Source organism: Eulemur rufifrons, chromosome 7 (genome assembly GCF_041146395.1).
Source record: "Eulemur rufifrons isolate Redbay chromosome 7, OSU_ERuf_1, whole genome shotgun sequence".
Classification (NCBI taxonomy): Eukaryota; Metazoa; Chordata; class Mammalia; order Primates; family Lemuridae; genus Eulemur; species Eulemur rufifrons.
In genome coordinates, this window is record NC_090989.1 from 71365156 (window position 1) to 71391135 (window position 25980).

General features: G+C 39.1%; 1 protein-coding gene across 1 annotated transcript in view; it reads left to right on the top strand.

Annotated features, from left to right (window-relative positions):
• The window catches only part of ATP13A4 (ATPase 13A4), a 133136-nt gene that overhangs the window by 85196 nt on the left and 21960 nt on the right, over nt 1–25980 (top strand). The window contains exons 12-25 of the mRNA XM_069472772.1: nt 214–402; nt 2334–2395; nt 4422–4572; nt 6192–6278; nt 6509–6662; nt 7778–7889; nt 12067–12191; nt 16635–16798; nt 17613–17735; nt 19302–19381; nt 20835–20877; nt 21265–21374; nt 23289–23385; nt 25131–25203. Coding sequence (XP_069328873.1) covers nt 214–402; nt 2334–2395; nt 4422–4572; nt 6192–6278; nt 6509–6662; nt 7778–7889; nt 12067–12191; nt 16635–16798; nt 17613–17735; nt 19302–19381; nt 20835–20877; nt 21265–21374; nt 23289–23385; nt 25131–25203 — 1570 coding nt within the window. The remainder of the gene's footprint in view (nt 1–213; nt 403–2333; nt 2396–4421; nt 4573–6191; nt 6279–6508; nt 6663–7777; nt 7890–12066; nt 12192–16634; nt 16799–17612; nt 17736–19301; nt 19382–20834; nt 20878–21264; nt 21375–23288; nt 23386–25130; nt 25204–25980) is intronic.

Genomic DNA, 25980 nt, shown 5'->3' on the forward strand with positions numbered 1-25980 from the left:
CTGGTACATTGTTCTCTGCTGATAGAAGTATGAACCATCACAAGCCTTTTTATTGCACTTTGGCAAAAGATATTGAGAGCTATAAACATAGTCATACCCTTTGTCCTACTGATTTCATTTCTACAAATTTGACCTAAAGAAGAAGAAGGGAAAAAGTCATATGCTGCCCATTACTGATTTGCCTGTAATAGTTAAAGAATGACTATCTTCCAGGAACCTCTAGAGGATATGGTGAAGAAAGCCCTTGATGTCGTCACGATTGCAGTTCCTCCTGCTCTACCTGCTGCTCTGACCACAGGCATTATCTATGCCCAGAAGAGGCTGAAGAAGAGAGGCATCTTCTGCATCAGTCCCCAGAGGATCAATGTGTGTGGACAATTAAACCTTGTCTGCTTTGACAAGGTATGTGTGTTTCATGCTCACTCTCATAGCCATTTTTATCATCACTGTCAGCACATATAGGTGTTTTACCCCCTTGTGAGGCAGGAAATGTAGAATGTGGGTACATGGCTTCATTTAATCTCTGGTTGGGCATGTTATCTGGGATAGAGATATCTCTTGAGCTCTCAGATTCTAGGGTTTAGAGGAGGGGGAGTGGGTACTGAATAGGAGAATTTTTAAGGTCCTTCCAGTTTCAATATGTTATGAAAAGCATTAATTAAAATAGCATCCTGGCCCTCTGCAGTCAAAACTCTCATACAAGGAACAAAATTTAAACCCTTTACTAAACCCTGGTGTGTCCCTAATGCTAAGAATATTCCCTGGCATATAGTCAGTGCTCAATAAATATTTATTGCATTAATGAATGAATGAAAAAGGAAGAGTTTATTAAACTGTGTCTTACTATGAGACTTGGTTCCTAAAAAATCCCATATAAACCTTTACTGTATTTTCCCATCTATAGTTTATTGCTTAAAATTACACTTGATTAATTGCCAATTATTCCTGAGCAGCCTCTTAGTCTACCTTCTCTGGAGTGTATTGTTAAAGCCTGTACACACACGTGCTGGGGTAAAGGGGGGAGTTGCAAGAGGATAAGAGGGAAATGCCCTTCAGGGCATCATGGGCAGGTGAGCATGGGCAAAGGTGTGGAGGCAGGAAAGCAAGAGAGTGTGTGGTTTTGACTAGAGTAGGACATTGGTAATGGGAGAGGATGTCTATGGACCTGAATGTCTGGCTAGGAATTTTTTATTTAATGTTGAAGCAGCAGAAAGCCATTAAAGGCTTCCTTTGTTGTTGCCTTCTTTTCTAATTAATTTTTTTATTGTGGCAAAATACACATAACATAAAATTAACCATTTTCACCATTTTAAGTGCACTATTAACTGGCATTAAGTACATTCGTATCCATTAAACAATACATTGAAGGTTTTGATAGCAGATAATTAATTGGACCAGAGCTGTATTTTGTAATTACTGGAGTATCAGGAAGATCTACCATGAACAGAAAGTTAATATGGCTCTTGCCACCATCTCAATATTATTTTGTGATCCAACTAGCATTGTAAGGAAATACATTCTATTTATGAGATAATTCCCTTGGACTTGGAAAAAGACACAGGAGTGAGAGAGATAATTGTGACTTGAATTTGAATTAAAAATTAGCAATAATAGCGAGTAATTACCAATATTGTTAGCTCTTAGTAAATGCTGGATATTAAATTAGACACATTATTTCATTTAATCTTCACAACAACTCTATGAGATTATGACCATGTTGCAGATAAGGGCTCTGATGGTTACAGGGGTTATATAATTCGCCCAGGTCACACAGCTAGTATTCGAGCTAGTTGAGCTCTTAAACATTATGCTGCACTGAGAGAAATACCAACAAATGCTTTTACCAAATTGGTATCAAATAGCAAAAAATTTCTTTAGTATTTTCACAAAGGGTACCTTGTAGGTAAAAATTCTACTCTGTTACTTATTTCTGATGACATACTTTTAACTTCTATAAAAACTGGGACTAGCTCATTTTATAGCTCTTACAGGCTTACCCAGGACTTTCCCCTCCATTCAGTCTACCATTAGATCCTCAAAACAACCCTCTGAAGCTGTAAGAAAGATACTGTTTTTTTCTTTTTACCATGGATGGCACTGAAGTTCAAAGAAATTAAGTGCCAGCTTGTCTACAGCTGGTATGAGCTCATCAAAGCTTCCACCAGGACTCCAGATTCCTCCCTTTCTGTGTCTGTCTTTGAAGTGCTGGTCTTGATAATACGTTTGTGAAGTATATTTTCCTATTAAAACATGCCTTATTTGTCTTCACTATGGAGTCTTCTCCATGGGGCCGCCAGATCTTCAGAGTGAACCAGTTATTTGTTTCTATTTAGACAGGTACCTTAACAAGGGATGGCTTGGATCTCTGGGGAGTCGTGCCCTGTGATAGGAATGGGTGAGTACCTTGGATTAAAGGCACTGTAGTTTCTCTTTGTCCAGAATTCCACGTTGTCTCTTGAAACTACTAATGGAGACATTTTAGCATTGGCTTTGGTGGACACTGATTGCCAAAATACCTTCATTTAATTTCTCCTCTTGAATTCTTCCAAGAGTCATTAAAACATGCATATTTCGCCCTACCCGGTCCCAGGCCACTCACAAACCCAGGAAGTGGTGAGGAAGTTTTGACACTGCATTCAAATTTTTGCTGAAATGTAATTTGCCTTTAGCATATTCATCAGAGGCCTGAAGTTGGCCCAGTTTAAATAATTTGGACAAGACCAGGACGCTGTCCTTCAGAGAGGTAACATTCCTGTGTGCAAGCTGAGGCACCTTGATATGCTCGGAGGAAGGAGAACACTGCAGTGACTTTTGTGCCCTGAATTTCAGGAAGAGGAAGGTTTTGGAAACATAGCTAGTGTACTCATTTTCCTTGGTATTCTGATTCTGGGAACTCCACTTTCTGGCTTTTGTAACCTCCTCTTTTCTAGCAAGAAAAGATTCCCTTTTGGCAGTTTTCAGCTTGGTATGGCAAAGCTTTGCACGTCCTTCTCCCGTGGCCCTCTTGTGGCCATGTCTGAGTTTGTGTTTCTGCCTGCCTTTTCTCCTCTCCGCCCACCTCCACTGTGATCAGAACACGGAGTGTTGTGCATTTGAAATATATGTTTTGTTTGAAAATGATAGTATTTCCCTCTAATACTTACAACCTAAATCAAAAAGCATTTTATTCATGAAAGGTTCATTGTGCTTCTTTTTGCATTATGCAGAGGACATACAATTTATCCATAAAGTATTTTTAATTATACATGGTTTTGATACATTGTCATATTAAAATACTGCTTATAAACAAGTCTAATTCCTAGTTTAAAATATAATTCTGGTGCTTCTAACCACATTAGCTTACAGAGGAAGCCTCTTACAGTGTTGAACTTTCTAAAGGTCTTTTCATTTTTCCTAGAGAATGGATTTGAATGTACACCTCATCTCCCTGTTTGTTAGTATTTTTCTTTTTCAGCTTCTTCAAAATATGTATGCATTTATTCAAATGTGTGAGCACCTTGAGAGCAATCTTTTTATTATTTATGTTTGTGTCCCTAATGCCATACCACTGTACCAGGCACACATAGTAGGCGCAAAGTAAATGTTTGTTCATCTAAAATGAACTAAATATGATCTGTCTTTTGAATGTTCTGCTTATTGAATTGACATTATATTAGTCACAAAACTTTGGAAACTTTCTATTTCTAAAAATAACTTGTTATATTTAAATAAAAACACTTGATATAATATTTAGGTAACTTATTGATTAATTAGGCCTACCTGCCTTCTTCCCTCTTTCTGTCCCTTCCTTCCTTCAAAAAGATCAAAGCTGGCTTCAAATTACTAAAACAGCAATTTAAATTTTTTAAAAAATTGACAAATTTACTTAACAAAAGGAGAGAAAACAGTTCATTCTAGGTAAGAAGTGAGCACCTGACTTATAAGCTATTAAATATCTTCTTGTCAATTCTTATCTGATAATTCTGATTTTTTCCAAAAGGGCCTGACCACTGTGCTAGATACTTCATGAACCATCAAAGGCTCTTGGAAATTGATAAATTAGAAATAGTCAAATAAAAATACAAGGATAGGGATGATAGAGAGCTTTATGTATCTGTTGTGCTATCCAGAGTCTGGCCCAATCCTCTGGAACTCAGAATTATGTGCTCAGAATTACCGACAGATGACAGATTACTGACTGATAAGATTTTTTCTGATTTGTGCTTTTTTTGTTTTCCCTGACATGTGCTTATGCTTCTGTGTTAACTATACTCAGTGAACTTACCTAAGGATGATGGCTGAATTAGTTTGTGGGGATTGGACAATGGGTATACAATGCAACAAAGCATATTAAATTATTTTTTAAAAAGACGTTCACCTCTAAGATGCTCCACTTTGGCATGAGGGGTTAGAACCAAAGCCCTTTTCCTCTTCTCCTTCAGCTTCCAGGATGTCCACAGCTTTGCCTCGGGCAAGGCGTTGCCATGGGGCCGGCTGTGTGCGGCCATGGCCAGCTGCCACTCTCTGATCCTTCTTGATGGGACTGTCCAGGGAGACCCTCTAGACCTCAAAATGTTTGAAGCTACCACCTGGGTAAGCCTCTGCTGTGCAGAGAATCTAAGAAACTTCTTCAATGCCAGAGCAACACAGGCTTTATCACAGCTATTTAGCACTTACAGAATGCGAGTTTTGCAACGTGGAGTACGTTTGGCAATGAAGAGCAAACTGATCTAAGCCTAGTTGCGCCATCTGCACAATGAAGCTAACAATAGCAACTGTTTTATAGAATTATTGTGAGGATTCACTGAGATGGTGCATTAACAAAATCCTTGGTACTGCGCCTGGCACATATTACAGGTTCAATAGTATTAACATAATTACAATCATCATATAATTATCAACTCTTTGTATTGTTCTATGAGCACTATCTAGTTTCAAAGTTTTCTAGAACACGGGGATTGGGAAACACTGCCGTCCCCAGTGCTTAGGATAAGCACTCATAGTGACCATGAGTTTTATTCCTATTAATTTGGTATTGATTTTATTTCTAAGGCTGGAAACAACAAAAAGGAAAACAATTAAAGAGTTTTTGTTGAGACTTCGAGCTAGATTTAAGGGCAAATGGTGTAGTGCAGGAATCTGGCTCTTCTGATTCTCATTTCGGCTCTGCTCTCGCCGACTGCTCAACCCTGCTAAGTTCTCTCTCTTGTTGGGGACTGGCTCCCATGACCATAAAATGAGGGCATTGAATTAGACCAGCAGTGTTCATAGAAAACAAAATAAGACAAAAAAGCTGGAATCTTTTCTTAAAAGGAAACATTATTCAGAAGTAATCTTTAAAAACTAAATAGTCTGAGTCGCTCCAATCTAAATAGAAGTTGGGGTGCAAAGGTTGGGATTAGGGAACACACATCCCCAACTACTTAGCTGTCAGCCCATCCCTTCTCCCTGCACACAGCTCTACACCCTGGTGACACACTGTGAGCACCACTGAGAGCCACAATTTTTAGAGTCCCTTCCAGATCTCATAGAGCATAATTTCATAGCAGTTTGATGTAACTGCCAATCTTCCATGCTTTCTGAGTTACCAATTCTGCATCTTTAAGTAGGAATTACAATTTCCCCTCTTTCCAACCACTCAATGGAATGATTACAAAGCACTGTGTTATCTTGGGTAAAAGGTTCCTTTGACTCTAATTTAGGGTCATTATTATAGTAATTACTGAACATTAACCACGTGTACATTGCAGTCCCTGCCCTGCCCCGCCCTGAGGACTATCAGTCGAAACTAGACAGACAGGCAAGAGCAGGAACAGCAGAGAACTCCAGGAAAAGATAGACGGAAAGGTGATTGCTCCACACAAAATAAGTCTGGCTATTCATGGGCACTACTTTCAAGTTAAGCTCTTTAGAAATGGAGAATAAGCCTTTATTCAGCACATTCCAACAGAGAAAACAGGATAAATTGCATGAATAATTCAGAAGTGTCTGCCCTTCAAGTTTTGCAGCATTTCCAATGCATTATTTTTTTTCTGTGGGAGAGTAAGTCTGGTTCACCTCCATCTAGCGAGGAAAGAAATGTGGAGGATGCATCGAGGTGGTCTTAGGGTGTTCTCAAGGGGAGGGTTTTCTCAAGGGGAGGGTTTAAGTATAACATCAGTGGACGAACAATGAATACATCTCTGCAATGAAATATTCCATTTGTGAAATAGGAAATGGCTGTTTCCGGGGACAATTTCCACACCAAGGGAGTGCCGGCACACGTGATGGTGGTTAAGCCCTGCAAAACAGCCAGCCAGGTAAGCGCAGCTTGCTGCTCACCCCACAACACTCAGAGTCAGAGAGAAACTCTCTTCTGGGCCATGGTTTTTGAAAGGTCACAGAGGTATCTTCTTTGAATTCCAGATGTGAAAATTGGTGAGACCTTCCCCCTTATTTGCCAAAATAAGAATTAAAGGAGAAGTAGTTAATGCCCAATAGCTAGACGCTATGTCGGCATGTGCCTCTCCACTCCCCGTCCCTCAACCAGGTCCCAGTCGAAGGAATTGCAGTCCTGCATCAGTTCCCATTCTCATCAGCACTGCAAAGGATGACAGTCATTGTCCAAGAGATGGGGGGTGACCGACTGGCTTTCATGAAAGGTGCACCAGAGAGGGTGGCCAGCTTTTGCCAACCTGAGACAGGTTAGTGAATAGACTTGTATTACAACTGGCAAATCTGCATTTCCAGGTAAATATGTCCCCACAGCACTTGATCTATGAATCCAATTGTATACTGGTCATCACCAATTGGGTGACTCATTGGTTTTCCAAATTCAATATCCAAATCAAGCTTATCTTTCTCCCAGTTTCGCATTTTGGTGAATGGTACCTCCCCCCAACCCCAGTTTAGGTGCCGTCTCTGTTCCTCCCTCTCCCTTCTGCCTCTGTCTTGTCAGTTGCTAGTCCATGGCTCTGTCATAGGGTCAGTGCAGGCCCTCATTTTCCCTGATCACTTCAACAGCTAGTGAATTGGCCCTCTGCCTCCAGTCTCGTCCACTCTGATTTACCCCCTATACTGTGACCAGATTGGTTCTTCTATCACAACTATGTCGTCACTGTTTTGCTTTTATTGTTTTGGTTGCTTCCCATGGGCTCCAGTATAATCTCAACTTTCTTTGGGATTATTTATAAGGCTTTCAGGATCCAACCACCATTGAACTTTCCAGATCTGCCTCACCACTCTGCTCCTCACAGCCTGTGCTTCCCCTGAGCTGAACTAACCACCCATGTCTCCATGCCTGAGTGTGTGATGCTCCCTCGGCCAAAAAGCCCTCTCCTTCCTTCCCCTAACCACTTTCTCCAGCCTGGTGTAGGTCCTACTAAGTGCTTTTCACAGCCTGCTGCCATTGCCTGGATCATGGCAATGATCTCATTTGACTGCATTGTTAGTCCACTGGCTGTTACTCAGTTAGACAGAAATTCTCAAAGCAGAGCTGGCAGTTTCATCTCTTCATAGACGATGCCTGGCACATAGTAGACTCTCAATAAATGTTTGTTGGTTAAACTGGGGGAAAAAGAATTCTACACATTCCCTATCCTTTTTCCTTTTTTCAACTGCTTCCTTTTCATTTCAGTTTCACTGAACCCCAGGAGGTCAACCCTGACAATGTAGTTATGTTTAGCATTTCTACTACTTGTATGCACATCTTTGTAGAGGTGTGTTTTCTTGGGCGAGAGTTGGATGTTCGTAGAAGTTTTCTTTGCCAGTACTGGCTATGTAAATATTGCATACTAATCCTGTGTTACTTTCTAAACAGTACCAACTAGTTTTGTTAGTGAACTTCAGATTTACACGACACAGGGCTTTCGGGTCATAGCACTGGCCTACAAGAAGCTGGACGCTGATCACCACATGACAGCCTGGACCAGGTAAATGGGGGAGGATTCTGCTGAAGCAAAATGGTTTGGTGGAAAGATGAAAATAAAAATGCCTAAAAGTCGAAATAGACTGCAGTCTTCAGGAGTTCAACTTTATTTGCTGTGTGTGTTTTTTATAATTTTCCACTGTTTTTAGGCTATCATGTTTATTTCACCTTCAATGCCATTTCCAATACTCTATGTCAGCCACTACTGGTAACACTGCTGTGGAGATAATCAAGGCTCATTTTGTCATTTAGGACTTTAAAGTTGGAAGGCCTAATGTATTTGTTTTCAACCTTATCAAACTAAACACTCTCTTGTTGTAACTATACTTCCTTTAATATACCTAAATAAAATTCATATGTAACATTATCTGCACATATTCTTTGTAAAAATATGTACCATGCCCTCTTATATAGTAAAAATAAAAGCAAAAAATATAATGTCTCACAAAAAGTAATAGCTCAATAAATGCTCAGCTGACTCCAGTAAAACAAAATGAAGTAATTAGTTGCTTGTACCTGTGTATAGAATCATTGAGGCCGCAACAGCTACAAATGCAGACTGGTACAGGTGTGATATATATTGCAGTCTCAGATACCTCAAAGAGTCTTGTGCCAGTGAGATGATTGTGAAATGATTAACAATTCTTGGTAAAACTCTGAAGAAAATGGAACAAATCTTTTCTCAATTTACATAATATAGCTATTATAGTTATATTCCTGCAAAATTCAGTAGAATATTAAAAGTGTGAAAAATGCTTTGTGTTTATATGTAAAACAGAGCTAAGGGAAGTATAATAAATAATTTTATAATTGTTTAATATACAGTAATATTATATATATCATAATAGTACAGTATACTATATAGTTTAATGATTGTATGATATAAACAGTATAAGCCTAAAATGACTTAGGGAAAATACACCGATTTTTTTAGTGTCCGTGAATGTCCAGTAAAATATTCAAAGGTACATGGGATGCAGGATAATTCTTCATTGTGCGTTAGTCATTGCAGAAAATCTTGCATAGATGCCACAAACACGTCCACAATGTCCCATAGAGGCAGTGTTACCCCTGCTGAGAATGATGGATGTGAATGGGCAAAGTGAGGCCCAGAGGGGGAAGTAGCTCCTTGTGTGAGATTCCTGGGCTTATTGGGCCACTTTCCCTGGGGCCAGTTTAATGTGACCCCTGAAACTCTGACTATTACAACTCCAGATATTTCTTGTAATTTGATCAACTCATTTCAAGGTCGTTCAAGTCAGAGAGCTAAAAGTGAACTTTGAGATTTGATGTCATATTTTGAAGGAGAGGAAATTTGGGCCTAGGGAAGAGATGGAGCAGAATTGGGAATGGAACTTTGTTTCCTGAGCCTGTTGCCAGGGATATAGCAAGGTTCTGGCTACTATGCTGTGGCTTCTGATTACTACAATAAGATATTTGCATATTTACAAGTTGCAAACTCATGGTTTTGGAACTTGTGCATGTCACAAAGCACTCACTGTAGAGGCACGTGAGCAATAGAGAAGGGTACAGGCTGTGGCACATGGGAGAGTACATGTCCTGGCCAGAGGTTGAAATTCTAACTTTTCAAAATCTGTTGTGGCCGAAACACAAATTCACTGATAGGATTGGATCTTAGGTCATCAATTTGTCGCTCCTCTCTTAAAGCCATATCACCACAGGTATACGGATAGCTAAATTAATCTACCTATCCTTTGCTAATTCCAGATTGGGACAGGAAATTCTTTCTGGGTATTTCGTTTTTGCTCTTTTTTTCTTTTTATTGTGGTTAGTCAGGGTGCTTCTCTTCAAGGGTTATTGGCTCTCCTTTTGTATATTTCATCCTCTAAAAGTCACATGGATTTTAAAAACATGAAGTGTAATCACTGGGATGACAGTGCTTCCTTTGTATTACACTCATCATTCTTTAATATTTTTAGATACTTCAGAGAGAGGTCTAATGTCTGTGCAGGAAGCAGGAGAGGATAGCATGCTATTCCAAATTGCAGAGCTTAAGAACTCTCAAGGAATCACTCCCTTTTATTTCTTGGCTCACATTTAATACTCATGAAAAGAAGAATCGTGGAATATTAGAGCTAGCAGAGACCTTGGAGATCCAAAGATGAACTAGGTTACCAAAGAAAGAATATACTCATGGTCACACAGCAAGATAGTGGTAGGGCTGAGAGCAGAACTCCAGTTTCCTGATTATTGTGCATTGACCCCTGTGAAGGCCATAAGCCAGAGAAACTAGAAATACTAGTGCCAAGGTAGGCCATAGGCTATGGCAAATATTTGACCCATTTTCTTGGCCTAATTTGGCACCTGTGGTTGGCTTATGTCATATGATCTCCAAAAATATCTAAAGCCTGAGGTCTGAGTACAAGGACCACAAGAAAGATTGGAAGTCCTCAATTGGGCCTCAACTAAGTTATCCTTCAAAGACCAGGTTAAATATCACCTCCTCCAGGAAGGCTCTCTAATCACTTCACCCAGAAATGATTGCACCCTCTCTTCTGACTCCATAGGACTCTGATTTGGACATCTGTCATGATCCTTTTTCCAGCCTTTAATAGAACTGAAGTGGCCGTGTCTAATACCTCCCAGTTGAATGTGAAATCTCTGGAGTTAGGGGCTACAGTAGTTTATGCATATTCTCTCCTCCTTTTCCTCAGTACTATTTTTTGAACTCACTGGCAGTAGAATTTTTGAAAAAAGAAATGAATTTTTCTAGATTGCTTGACAAAAATTGGTCACAACATGCATCAGAGCATTTCAACTAGGGACACATTTGCTGAGCACTTCCTGTGTGTCTGGCATCACGTGGACTTTGTTGAACACAGCATTGAATCAGGTGGGCTTGCCCTCAACTAAGTGAGACAGAGTGACAGATCAGAAAGCCAAGAATGATCATATATGGACAAATAAAATATTAGCTAAACTGAGGTAGAAGTAATATGTCAAGGGAACAATTATTTCTATCTGAGGAAGCCTTTATGGGAGAAGTACCATGAGAATTGGGCCTCAAAATATAGGAAGTATTTCATTAGCAAATCATGGGGAACTTATAACCTTTTCCGTGAAATAAGGAAGAACGTCTCATAGCAGTCCAGAACAAATGTCTAGAGATGGTCAGGTGCAGAGACCATCCATGGTGAGTGGTCCAACTTGGCCTGAAATTAAGGTGGGTGAAGAATTTAGTAATAGTTGAAGCTAGTAGGATAGTTTGGAACCACATCATAGAAAGACTTAAATGCCAGCTTCAGAAGAATGAGAAATGCCATCCTTCCAAGCATGCTCTGAGGTGAATGTGCCCAAGCACACTCCCAAACTGCATCCATTTCCTGCTGCTCTGGTGGAGGTGTCAACAGCTGCCTGGGAGCATCACTAACTCTAGATCATGGCCCCGGCTTATGTGAGACCCAGAATTCAGACGCGCATGGCAGGCAAGTCAAGGAGCCTTTTAGTAGTGCTGCTTTCAGCTGCATTTCAGCCAGATTAGGCAGTGCTGGCGTCGTGTTCTTGTGTTTGCATGTAAGATAAGGGAATCATGGAAGCATCTTTGAACTCCCAATCCCAAATGTATTTCCCTGCACTTGGTCCTGTAAAATGTTCCTGAAAATGCTCTTGTGGTGAATAGGAGCATTGGAGGCCTTACTCACTTTTGGAAGCATACACGCTTTGTGCAGGAGAGCATTGCTACCAGCTGAGGGAGAAAGAGGGAAGAACTTGGCCTTAATAGAGGGACCATTTGTTGAGATTATGACCTCCTATCTCCAGGGGCTAAGATGGTGTTGATTATAGCCTGGTTTCTGGAGAAACTGGCATTTGTTTTTCTTATGCTTCCCCTTAATTTTCATGACATTTTGTACCAAAACTAGAATTCCTCTTTGTTATTAGCAGGTGAGGTAACTCTTAGGGTCTTTCATCTTGTTTTCTACAATGGTTAAAGCAAAGCTTTTGCTTAATAAGTACTCACTTTCTCTTGATTCACTATTTCCACATCCTTTGTGTTTCCTTTTGCCTTTTTTATGGATTGTTCCTGCCATATAATCAGTGGCTAAGGAATAGTGCTTGGATGAGTGAGTGGAACCACTCAGGCAGGGATCTTTGTCTTTTTGTTTTACTTCTGGTGAGAAAGCCATAATGTGCTATTTCTGTTCAATCATGTATATTTCCAGGGAGAAGGTGGAATCAAACCTGATATTTCTGGGCTTGCTGATCTTGGAGAATCGATTGAAGGAAGAGACTAAGCCTGTCTTGGAAGAGCTCATCTCAGCCCGGATAAGGACTGTAATGATCACAGGTATAGAAGAACAAAGTGTGTAGTCAAAACAGTAAGAATTTGATGTGGAAATAGGGACTCACTTTCTTAACAACCTACTATGGGCCAGACACATTTCTAGCTGCAGGAGATGGGAAAAAAAAAAAAAAAAAAAGACAAAATTATTATTTTCCCCGAGCTTCCATTTGAGTGGCATGATAGAAAATCAATCAATCAAATAGTGTAAGTATTTTGAGGTACACAAAATAGGATGATGTGGTAAAGTGTATCTGACCATCTACTCTAGATGAGGTGGTTAATAGAGGCCTCTCTGAGAGGTGACTTTTGAAATAAAACCTGAATGACAAGAAGATATGAGTCAGGCAAAGATGATGATTTTTATTATCAAATACTAAGAAAAATGCTCAGTCAATGTGGTCCATAAACTACACTGAAAGCCCATCAATAATAAAATCTATGATCTTAGAGATAAAAAAATATGCTATTCTCTTTACTTCTGACTCTAAAGCCCAAATCATGTAATACAAACAGGGGAGCAAGAGAAATGTGTGAAATTTCTTAATGAAATTAAATGTGACTTTCTTAATGAAATTTGACACTGATGCTATAATTTTTTAATTACAGAAGAGACTAGAGGTGAATAAATGACTTCCTGATGAATTCATATTCATATTTTTTGAATGTGTGTTGCCTTTCTTTTCTCTGCTCTCATAGATGCTTTTAACTCTATTATTTTTTGTCACTAAGACAGATTATTTCCACATCAAAGCTGTTACTCCCCACCCCCCCACCCCCGACCCCAGTTCTACCGTTGGAATCTAGAATACTTTTACTTCTGTACTTCTCCACCCCTGCGTTCCAGACCCCACAATCCCAGAGGCTTTTGGATTACTTTTACTTTATCCCTTCACAGTCAGATCTCTCAATCTGACTTTTAGGTGTTGCTGAGTTAGTTTACTACATATTCGAATTTCTCTTACACTATGACCCTTCTGTTTTAAAAATCTTTATTTAGTGCTTATATTACACATTCTCATAATCTATCCCTAACCATGCAGATTAACGTACAAGAATTCATCATTCTCCACCCTTCCTCTTCACTTCTCTTTCCTTATTTCGACAATTCTGCTCTTTCTTTCCTTGCTTGTTTAATTTCTTTTCTCAAGTATTGTCCGTGGGTGGAATGGAGGGGTGACATGCTGTCTGATTTCTTACATATATTGGAAAATCTTTCTTTGCCCTGACAGGTGAATAATATCTTGCCTTGATATAAGATTCTCGAGTTGTAGTTCTTTTTTCCTAATTGTCTGCTTGTAGGTGCAATTCCTTTGCCTTCTGGCTCCTGGGATGGCACATGGCAAGTCCAGTGCCCATCCTTTGTAGGTAACACATACTCTTTTACATTTAACTTTGAAGTTTAGAAATGTTTGCCTATTTGTTTGTCTTTTTTCGTTACTTTAGTCTGGACCATCGAGAGCATTTTAACCTGTCTTCTCCTCTCAGAAAAATTTCCCCTATTGTTTGTTTAATTATTGCCTTTGTTCTGCATCTTTCCTTTTTTACTTCTGGAATTTCTGTTATTCACACGACAGGTCTCCTTGAATCTATCCGCTCAGTCTCTTTTTTTTCTGTGATCGTCACCTTTTTATAATTTTGCTTTGTACTCAAAGGTTTTTTATTTGCACCCAGTTTTTCCAAACTGCAATCTCAGCTCCCAGCAATGTTCATTATCTCCTTCAAATCTGCTATTGAACTGTTAAGTTCTTAAATCATATTTTGAGGTGAGAGTGGCTCTGGAAAATTTTGTTTGCTTGTGTTTTGGTGCTGCATTTGTGTTTTCTTGGGTGCATTTCTTATTATTTTTAACGCAGGTTCCGTCTGTCCCCAGCAGCTTTTCCATTTCACCAGTCATGGGTTCTGATTGTTCTGCCTGATCTTTTCCTGTCCAGCTTCTGGGATTTCTTAGGTAGACTGTTGTGTTTCTCTGTCAGATGACTGACGCTCAGGCCTGGGCTATATGTCCTCAACAGCTGATCTCACCCAGGCAGGAGATGGCAAAATGGGCCTGTGCTGCAAAGCAGACAGGCTGCTGGTACCCAGCTCAGGCATGGGGAGAAGCCTCTTCTCTCTTAGGGCTCCCTAGAGTCTTCCAGCCTCAGGTAGAGCAGCTCCTTCTCACCAGCTCAGCTTTGTTGAGGCTCCTCCTAAGTATTTTGGTAGAAACCTGAGAGACGCTATGTTAGGGATGGCCAGCCAGATGTCTTATTATTTAATTTTTAGTGATTGCTTTAGGGATTATGATAAATGTACCTTCCCTTTCAAGACGACTTACAACCAGAAATGTCTTTTGCCTTCTCTTCTTTATGTTATTGCTGTCATCAGTACGGCATACATTAACCCCCCTCCCCAGACAACGGTATAGTCTTTACTTTCAACAGTCAAGAGTTATATAATGTAAGTGAAGAAAACTGGACTTTTATATTTACTCAGATCTTTATCATTTTTCTTGCTATGTTTTTGTTCCTTAAGTTACAGGTTAACCTCTGGTATCATTTCCTTTCAACCCAAAGAACTTCCTTTAGCATTTCTTTTTGAGCATGTGCTCTAGTGACAAATTATCTTAGTTTTTCTTCATCTGAGAACGTCTTTATTTCTCTTTCATTCCTAAAGGATATTTTCACTAGCTAGAGGAGTCAGAGTTGACAGTTCTTTTCTTTCAGCATTTTAAATATGTTGTTCCACTGTGGTCTTGCCTCCACATTTTTTGATGAGAAATCTGTGATAATTTGAATCATTGTTCCCTCATATGTACTATGTTTTTATCTAATTACTTTTTTTCTTTATCTTTGATTTTTAGCTATTTGATTATTAGGTGTTTGGATGAGATTCTCACGGAGTTCATACTGTATGGAGTTCACTGAGCTTCTAGACTCTAGAAATTTAAGTCTTTTACCATATTTGGGAAATTTTTTGCGATTATTTTTTCAAATATTTTTTTCTCTTCCAATCTCTTTGTCCTCTGCTTCTTGGACTCTAATGACATGAATGAGTCCTTTTGATATCCTTGAGTTTATTCATTTTTAAAAAGATGTTCTCTTTGTTCTTCAGGTTGTATAATTTATATTTATCTACTTTCAAGTTCACTGACCCTTTCTCCTGTCATCTCTTCTGCTATTGGGTACATCCAGTGATTTTTTTTTTTAATTTCAGGTATTATATTTTTTAATTCTGAGGTATCCATTTGATTCTTTTTTACAGTTTATATTTTTCATTTATCTTTCCATTTATTTCAAGAGAATTAACATTTACCACATTAAGTAGGCTTATAATAGCTGCTTTAAAACCATTATCTGATAATTCCAACATCTGGGTCACCTAGGGATTGGCAACTGTTGTTCTCCCACCCTTGAGAATTGGCCAGATTTTCTAGATTTTTCATATGTTCAGTATCCTTAACATTTTTGATTATTATACTGTGAGACTTTGGATTTTGTTAAAATCTTCTGGAGAATACTGAGCTTTTTGTTTTAGTGAACAATCAACCCAAAGTTCTGTCTTGCCTATTGTAGGTGTTGGTTCCAATATTAGCTCAGATATTAAGTCTTTTGCTATGATATCTGGGTCTGCCCCACTCAGGGGTTACTCTTACAAATGGGAGGCAATTTATATCATAGTTCAATTCTTGAAGATTTGCTTATCTTTCTTTGCATCTGCTCCACCCATGCTCTGGGTTGAGCCCAGGAGGTATATAATTCATACACTTGTCTAGCTCTCTCCTTTCCCCGATTTCCCCTCATATACTCCAGCCTACAAAAACCCCTTTTCCTGGTTCCTTTGGAAGAAATCCTTAAGACTGGGTTTCTCTTGGAGTTTTAGCTGCCTGAATTGCTCTAGGACTGAGGCCCACACTTAGGTCAAACATATGAAAGGAAAGAGAGAAAAAAGCTGAGAAACTCATCCCCTGTTAGGTTGCTTCTCCAAATGTGACCCCCTTCCACAGTTTGCCTTCTTTTGTTTAGTTTTCAAAGTCCTTGGGTAGTTGCTTTTTGGTTTTTGTTCAGCGTTTTCCATTGAAATCAGTGGGAGAGAGAGATTGTGGTGGGCTTATTCCATCTTGACTGGAAGGGGAACAGCCAGATACAATATTAAACCAGTAGGCTTTTCCTAAACACTTGTAAAGCTGCTAACAAATGACAGAAATAGATTTGAATTTTGCTTTTTTATTTTGTATGCCAAGTTTCTGGCAAAAATACACTAATAGGTCATGAAGTAACCTGATGAAAAGCAGCAAGAATGAGAAAAGGGGTCATGGAATCACAGAAGGTCAGGGCTGAAAAAGACCTTAGAGATTATTTCTTTTTACAACTAAATTAAGGACTGAGCTCTTTACCCTGGTTTTCCAGGCTCTGCATGAGTTGATTCCATCTCTTCAACCTCATCTTGGGATACTCTTTCTTCTTCTAGGTGACAATCTTCAGACTGCAATAACAGTGGCCAGAAAATCTGGGATGGTTTCTGAAAGCCAGAAAGTCATTCTCATTGAGGCAAATGAAACCACTGGGTCCTCATCAGCATCTATATCTTGGAAGCTAGTAGAAGAGAAGAAACACATCATACATGGGAATCAGGTACACCTGAAAACAGACCTTTTACCGTATCACTTAACTTGTCTCACAGCATTGGTGACTGGGCAGCTTTGACCTAGATTTAACACACTTCTCCAAATGTCTAACACCATGCAGTTCAATGAACTCAATTTTATCAGTTTCCCACACTGTTCCTACTGAACTTTAAAGTACAATGCTCTTCTGGGTGCTGGAAACAATCCATTCTTTTCAACTTAAAGGTTTTTTTGGCACTGTATGAGAAAGAATATAGTAAGTGGAGCTGTGAATCTAATTTCTCATTTTCCCCTTGCTTGTCAGCCACCCCATTGGGTTCAAAGTGGATTTAGTCCCTGAGAGAGACACCACTGTGTGCATCAGAAAATCAGACTATGTCTTCAGGGCAGGAAAAAGAAAAGTTTTATTCATTTACCTCCAGTCTTGTCAGTATTCTATCTCTGCTGTGTCCTTGTAGAACAATATTAATTCTGTAAGAAAAAAATAGTAAGTTCTCACCTCAGGGAGAGATTTGTTAAGCTGCAGGGCTTTTGTATTTTGCACTTGAAATGTGTGAAATGTGCTCTTCTCTGGGACTCACCAAGATCAAATCAGGATGAAAACAGGACATGAGTAAGTGTTATTTTCCTATTCACTAGTGGCCATTATGTGCAAAGATTGATCCTGCAAAAAGGAAGTGCTTCTCTAAGGAATCAGAGCTGGAGTGTGACTTTTAAAGAGAGATCCTGGTCTGTCTTCATTACCTTCTCTCAGATATGCTTGTGGTCCTAACCACTCTATCAAGTGGAAGAGTCTAAAAGAACTGTGTCTTTCTTTGCAGGACAATTATATTAACATCAGGGAAGAAGTCTCTGATAATGGCAGAGAAAGAAGTTACCATTTTGCCCTAAGTGGAAAATCCTTTCACGTTATAAGTCAGCATTTCAGCAGCCTACTGCCAAAGGTAAGTTCTAAGAGGCAAACAATTTCCCTGTGAAGATGCTGCTGATGTCACTTACAGAACATGCTCCTAAATTATTTTGAACCTCTAAGTAAGTAATATATACCTAGTTCTATGTATATTTTGTCTCATTTCCTACTAGATTTGAAATAAATAAACTTAATTAGTCAATTTTCCACCATCTATAGGATTGAAGTGTCAGTGATTTCTCAAATTATAAAGATTAATTTTGGGTGGCTGTCACTATATTGCCATGATTAAGGATCTCACAGTATAGCGGAAATCCTGCAATTATACAGGAAGCTAGGCCAAGAATAAAGGAACTTCGTTAGGTTTTTGACAGAGGACCTCTGTACCGAAGAGGCTCTGATGAAGAGCAAAGACATAGTGGGGGCAAGTATATCATATATATGTATATGTACATATGTATACACACACAGTCATTCCTCAGTATCTGTGGAAGATTGGTACCGGGAACCCCCCCCCCCCCATAAATACCAAAATCTATGGATGCTCAAACCCCTTACATAAAATGGCATAGCATTTGCATATATGGATATGCATATCCTCCCCTATACATTAAATCATCTCTAGATTACTTATAATATCTATTACAATGTAAATTCTATGCAAATAGTTGTTATACTGTATAGTTTAGGGAACAATGACAAGAAGAAAGAGTCTTTACATGTTCAATACAGACACAACCATTCCTTTTGTTCTTCAAATATTTTTGATCCATGGTTGGTTTAATCCATGGATGTGGAACCCACAGATACAGAGGGCCAAATGTGAACAAAGTAGAGAAAGATGGGTCCAATATAACCCAAAGAGAAACTATTTATGTTCAATTGTTCATCATCTTAGGTACTGCTTAAGAAAATAGCATAAAGACTTTGAGACTGAGGAAACACTAAACTGAGGTTACTGCCAAGAAGAGCAGGGAACACATGGAACTGATATAGAATTTAAGACTCTGTAGAAGGGAGCATAGGTGAGTAGAGCGGGCACAGGTTTTTATACCCCCAAACCATTAGTGTTCCATAGCTCAAATTCGGTTTGGGATATCGGCTGAGCTTCATAATTGGTCAAATCCGGATGGTATGGTTAAGTCAAAGACCATAAATAGTCACTATTTTGCCATCAGGATGTTTTTCTGCCAGTTCTGAATAATTTTCTGAGAAGCAGTTGCTTCTTTTTCTTCTCCTGGGATTCTGATCTCTTACTATTTTGCAATTTCTCACACTCCACTAGTTCAAGGTTCCATTAAGCTCAGGATTTTTCAGAACCACATTCCCTATGGCAGCTGGGCTAAAATCCTGTAGGTCATCATTTTCATAAAATATTTTTATTAAGCAGTCATCTTTACTGATTTTTGGTTTCTACTGGTCACTTATCTGATGACTAAAGTCTCAATGTCTGTCTTAAAATCCAAAGGAAGGCCTGTTAGAAACAATTTCTTTTTTCATTTATGGGTATCATTACTCAGTCAATGTTCCGAGTATTATAAATTATTTCATGTATAACTAGCTGACATTACAAAAAATTTCCTTTTGGGGTTTCTTACAGATACTGATCAATGGGACTATCTTTGCAAGAATGTCTCCTGGGCAGAAATCCAGTCTGGTGGAAGAATTTCAGAAACTGGAGTAGGTTCTTTGCCAATTCAGGTGGCATGAACTGCATGGGGGCATCACAGGGGGAGAGTGAGAGATACAGGGAGTCACTCGGTTGGGCTGGGGCAGTGGTTCTTACCCTGGCTGTACATGACAATCATCTGGGGAGCTTTGATAAAATACCAGGACCCCACCATCCAGAGATTCTGATTCAATTGTTCATATGGGGCTTAGAAATCGGTACTTTTTTCAATGCTCCTCACATAAGTTCATTTCGCGTCCAATATTTAGAACCAGTGGACTAGAACATAAGGGATGTGAAAGGGTACGGGGAGAAATAAGGCTGGAAAGGTGGTTTGAGCTTAGCTCTTGAGAGTATAATGAGAATTTAGACTTTATTTTTATAAGCTATCATCACAGTTATGATGTAGGGAGATTCATATGACAAGAGATTCATATAACTGTAAAAATATTTAAATTTTCTCATGTCAAAGCATTCTTTCTGTCCTAAATCAGAAAAATACTTCTCTTCGAGGCAGAATGAGCAGTCCAAATAAAGTGCCCATCATCTGGCAACCTTTATTTCCTGTTAACAGAACCCCATGGAGTACTGGAGGCTTTCTCCACTTTTGGCCACATCCACTTGACTCCTGCTCCTACTCACTCCTACTCTGTCCTCCTACTCATTTGATTCAGTTATCGGGCAAGCTTCTCCATTCAGAAAGCCCTGTCTTCTCAGCATATTTGAAAATCTAGAGAGTATACTAGTTAGTTACCTACACATAGCAGTGTGGGAGAAAAGTGCAACATATTCTGTGAATGCTGTCAGAGTGCTCATACTTTAAAAAGCTGATTATTCATAATCTTTGTCAAGCATTCAAGAGAGAGGTATTCACCCAGTCTCAAAAAGCCATCCTGAAGCAGGGATGTATTTTCTTTCTCCAACTTCTGGGCTTGGCATTGCATTTTTGAGTTGAGCAGCTACTGACTTGGTAGATTTCCTCGCGTGTGAATATTAACAGCACCAAAAACTATCACTTATCATTTTAGACTTTGTAAGGCATGTTCCCACACAGTGCCTCATTTAATACTCACAACAGTTTGCTGGGGGAAAAATAGTCGTCAAAAGACCAGCTCCAAATCTAGACCTTCTGATTCAAATCCTGTGCCCTCTACACTGTGCCATGCCCACATCATATAATTGTGAACACCTGTTTTACAGCTGAGAAAGCTGCCCTAAGTAGTGAAGTGCAGTGTCTATGTGAAACACATGGAGTCAGGAATGATGTGCTGTATTTCTAAATCTATTGTATACACGGCTGAGTCACACTTTACTTTCAGTGAAACCAGACTCTTAAGGACATTCTCTTAAAATAAATGATGAGTTTGAACCCTAAGTAATGATGGTCACTTCATTTTTTTAATTAGGAAATTAGCTGGTAAGATAGCTTTGATCTCCTCCACGACTGACATGGTTCCCTTGTAGTTACTTTGTAGGTATGTGCGGCGATGGAGCCAACGACTGTGGGGTATGTAGCTGCCGGTGTGTGTGGCCATAGTCTCACACTCAGTTCTACTTGTCTAGAGCCCTGGGATGCATAACGTTTACATTCCTCTTGGTGGATAAACTGATGCTGAGGGTTTGGGAGGTTTTTGACCAAAGCCACACAATGACTGAATGGTCAGTATAGGCCAAATGGGGTAGAATTTGGTTTTGGAGTTCCCACTCCTCTGGCTAGGTGTCCTAATGCCATCTTGTTCTTATGTGGGCCGGCAGGGTCAAGTCTGGTCATCTCCCAGTTAGCGTTTGGGCCCATGATCCACTTTGTGGCCAGCTTAACTGGCCTTTTCTTATAAAGTCTCAGTAGAGATGTAGGTGAGTCTACATGGAAAGTAAGCTGACTCTTTGCTTTCAGGCTTTGAAAATGGCTCACGTGGGCATCTCTTTATCAGAGCAGGAGGCATCTGTGGCTTCACCTTTCACTTCCAAAACTCCAAACATTGAGTGCGTACCACATCTTATCAAGTAAGTGGGCACATCCCCAAGCACTGGTTTTTGTTTTTTTTTTTCTTCCCTGTCTCTGTCTCTCTCTCAACTTTTAGGTGTAGATTACATTGCTCTGCCCAGGAAAGATCAGGGCCACTTTGTGTCCCTGGGTGGAGAGGTGCTTTGTGGGAAAATGCAGTCAAACATTCTACTACCAAATGGATTTACCAGGAGTTAAAAATAACTTGGGGAGAGCAGCAGCATTTCCAATGAATGAATTTACTGATTAGGGTATTTTTAGAAGATTGAAATCTGGAACTTGTTACTGCTTGAAAGTATCAGTCATCCTCTGATTTTTCAAATGTATCTCCTGAGATGCTTTATGCTAGGGGATTCAGAGAAGTCCACTTGCTTTCCTTCCCCCTTGTCTCTCTGTGCCTCCATGGGGTACCCTTCCCATCCCCAATCTTTATCCCAATTCCAATCTTTATCGATCATTGGTGCTCCCACTAAAATTTGCCTTGGTGTTTTATTTTTCCCCCCAGAATATGTGTTTCTGCTGCATTTTATTTGAATGATAGAAGTAGTTAGCATTGTGACTGCTCTTGGTTATTATAACTAGCATGTGTTTGCAGTTTGAAAAGTGCTTAAATGTCTATTATCTTATACTTTAAGACAGCTAGGACATGTAGGAATGGTTATTATTTCTTTTAAAAATAAAGAAATTGAGGCTCACAGAATTTAACTAATGTGCCCAAACTCACATAGCCATATAAGGTTGGAGATTATTTTAGAATTGATTTTGTTTAAATGTGTTTAATGGACAAATATCACATTCTTTCCACATTAAAACAATGATTAGGCTAGCTCCTCCCAATTTTTTTATGCATGCATTTGACAAATATTTATTGAGCAGGCACTTAATGCCAGAAACTAAGGGAGATAAATAAAGACAATACTTACTAATTTTGATGGGTGCTGTCAAGGAAATAAATAGGGTGATGTGAAAGGTAGTAAGACAGCTGGAAAGGGAGAATTGGCTGCTTCAGATGGGGTGGTGTGCTCTCTAAGGAGCTGAGGAAGGAGGAGAAACTGCCTTCTGGGCAGAGCAAATGGCAGTGGTAAAAACCCTGATACAGAAAAGAACCTGATTTAAAGGTCAGGTTTAGAACCATAGGAAATCATTAAACTTAGTTTAAACTTTTTAAAAAAGTGAAAAAAGTATAATTTAAATTGAAAAGTATAATTTAAACTCCATTTTTACCCAATAGAAATAGATTAAAGTGACATTTCATGTTTCATCCATTTTATGCTTTAAATATGTACTATTTACTCAAAGTCAATCAACAATAACACTAATGAACATGCTCATCATTTCCAGTCTATTTAAAGTTGATATATGACTAATTTGGATGTGCACATTGTTTTAGTCCAGATTTAGAAAAAGTAGCAACTGCCAAAATGAAATTTGAATCAAACATGTGCCAAACTCCTAAAGCACCTTCATGGAAATAACCCCCAAACCCGCAATCTTATTTAAATCCCTTGGTTCATAGATGAAGAAACTGAGACAAGGGAAATGACCTTCCCAATCACATTAGTGAGTAGGAATGAGACCTGGGACTAGCTCCCACGTGGCCTGGCTCTGAGTTCAGGAGCTGAAACAGTGCCCAGAGAAAGGACAAGGGTAACCGTCAATCTGGGCTCTGTTGCCAGATCAAGCCTGTGTATGGACCTAGGCCTGGACTGGTCTTTGCTGAAAATCTAGCCATTTCGCACACTTGCTTCCAGATCTCACTGGCTCAAGGCTGTCCAGTCTTTCACACAAACAATCGTATGATCAGAGTTTTGATTTTTTTTTTTTCCTGAGCTCAGCTGAACAGCATAGAATAACTGATCTCATTCTTTTCATTACTTTCATTTCATTCCTTTTTCATTTCTTTTCTTACACAGGGAAGGACGTGCAGCTCTCGTTACCTCATTTTGCATGTTTAAGTACATGGCTCTATACAGCATGATTCAGTATGTTGGTGTTCTGCTGCTCTACTGGGTATGACTTGGGACTTGGCCTCTTGGTTAGTGAGAACTAAAACAAGTGGTGGTGCACTCTCAATTTGCAAAGCCTCTTAAAGAAAGGGTATGAATAGGACACTGGAGCAATAATCCCTCTAAAAATATCCTTAAGGATCTTTAAAGTATATCAGAAATAGAAAAATGTACACAGGAAAATTTGTTGGTGTCAATTCTCTGACATACAAACTTTTTATCTAGTGATAGCTGAGGATCAGAACTTAATATATCACTTTCTCTCTTGCTGTTGCTTTTGCCTGCTTAGACCAGGTTTCTATCTTCCCAATTCCAGTGTTGCACTGCCATAGTGTACTATTGCTTAAAGAGATGATTCTCTGTATTGGGGTGCTGGTAGTGTTTCATAATTGACCCTCCCTGGAAAAATGAGTCCTGATCTTTAATGTTTGCCATTTTCAGTGGTGTAAATACTCTTACTGTGGCCAGTTTCAAGCTATCTGTCTGATTTCGTTGAACATGGAGTGGGGAAGAGATGTATAGTAGCAGACCATCATATAGCACTTGCACCATATAGTTGCAAGAGTTGTAAATAATCTCAAGAGCATACATAACAATAACATGTAGGAAAATAATTAGAAAGTGCTGAGCTCTGAGTATTTATGAACTTTGCTTTAGTATAATTTATTTAATGGCTCATTTGCATAATTTGTTTTTAGATTGGCTGTGTTTAAAAACCAGCTCACAGCATTCCTGAAAATTTGGCACTTGACAGTCAAGTGTTAGTATAAGCCGGCATACAACTGGTTCCCTGAATACAGGGATTTGAAAATCGGCATATCATGCCATGAAAAATGCATAGATCTTGTAATGGCTTTTATTATTTAACAAGATATAAAAGGAGGAAAGATATGCCTATTGTTTGCAAATTCAACATGTGAGCATATTCTACTAACTAATACCAGGAGAGGAAATTTTATCTATGCTAAAGATATCAAGATTCATCTCTTTATATTGCCCTTTCTCTCCTGGGTTAAAGGTGTTATCTCTATTGCTTTCAGATTACCTATATCTTTTCACACTCACTGGTGAGTGAACTAGAGAAGGATAGGCTATTTATGAAAAGCTGACCCTGTTATGGAATCCCAAAACTGTATTTAAAAGTAGACTGAAACACAGAACATCATCTCCTTACTACCAAGGGGTGGGGAGCAAGGAAGCAAGTTTTTTGAAATCAGGAAGACCTGAACGTTTTTTCCTCAAGAGCATTAAGGTACTTTATTAGGACTTTCTAACATTTCATCTAAAAGCACTCAAGAATGCAAATAGTGGGTTTAATTATTCTCATTTTCCATCAGTAAAATTTAGGCACAATTACCACACCTTTGTCACTTGTTACTATTGGGGGTGCATTCTTTCACTGTGCCAAACCAAATCCCAAACTTTCTGTTAACGAGTAGAAAAGAGAACAGAGATGACTCTTGAAGAGGAAGAAGTCCCCCTCAACAAAGTAATACTAATGCACAAAGGACCAAGACCTGAAAACATATGACGGCAGCCTTCCTGGTTAGAGAGGGTTTCCCAGGCTTGGCTTTGAGACTTCCACGAACACTATCACTCACCAACTCAAACAGACCCCCAACCATAGCGTCTGCTTAGTAATTTGCTGGAAAACTCCTATGTTGCAGTGAGAAAACAAAAGCAATCTATGTCAAACTTCATCCAGAAGTCCGAAGTTTTTTTAAAATCTACTTTTCTTTTTATTTTCAGGAGACAAACAGCCTTTCAAATTACCAGTTTCTCTTCCAGGATCTGGCCATTACAACTATTATTGGGGTAACAAGTAAGATATTTTAAAAACTTTCTTGCCAGAGGTGCTCCCCTCAATTGGCTTTCCTCTGCCCCAGAAATGTTTGTCTACCATGAGGGACAGCAACAGCAGCAGAGATGTGTGACTGATTCCCAAAGGTGTGTACAGAGGGAGAGAGAGAGAGAGAGAGAGAGAGAATGAGAGGAAATTAGCAAAGGAAAAGCTAGCTTGTTATTTTGCTGTTTTCCACAAAATACAGAGCTTCCACAAATGGTCACTAAACATTTATGAAAAAAGCACCTTGAAAATCAGAAACACTAACTTCAGTGTGTTTTTTAAGTATAGTAATAATTAAAATGGGTCCAATTTACAGAAGCTAAATGGCTTTTATGTTTCCCATCTCCAAATCTTAGCCACTCAGGATTTAGAATACAGCTTAAAGGTGATCTTGCCATTTCATTATACCACTCTCACTCTCCACCTTCTAATCAGTGTATGAATTGTCTCTTCAAATTCCCTGCGTTGGGAATTTTTTGATATATGACTTTGTTTTCTTTACAGCTGTTTCAAGTTCATAGCCAAATTGAGACATGAGCCTGCTCCCACACATGCATAGCATCCCCCATTATCAACATTCTCCACCAGAGTAGTGCATTGGTTATGACTGGTAAACCTACACTGACACATCATTATCACCCAAAGTGTGTAGTTTACATTAGGATTCATTCTTGGTCTTAGATACTGTATGGGTTTGAAGATTATATATATATATATATATGTGTATATGTCTATGTATATATATAATGACAT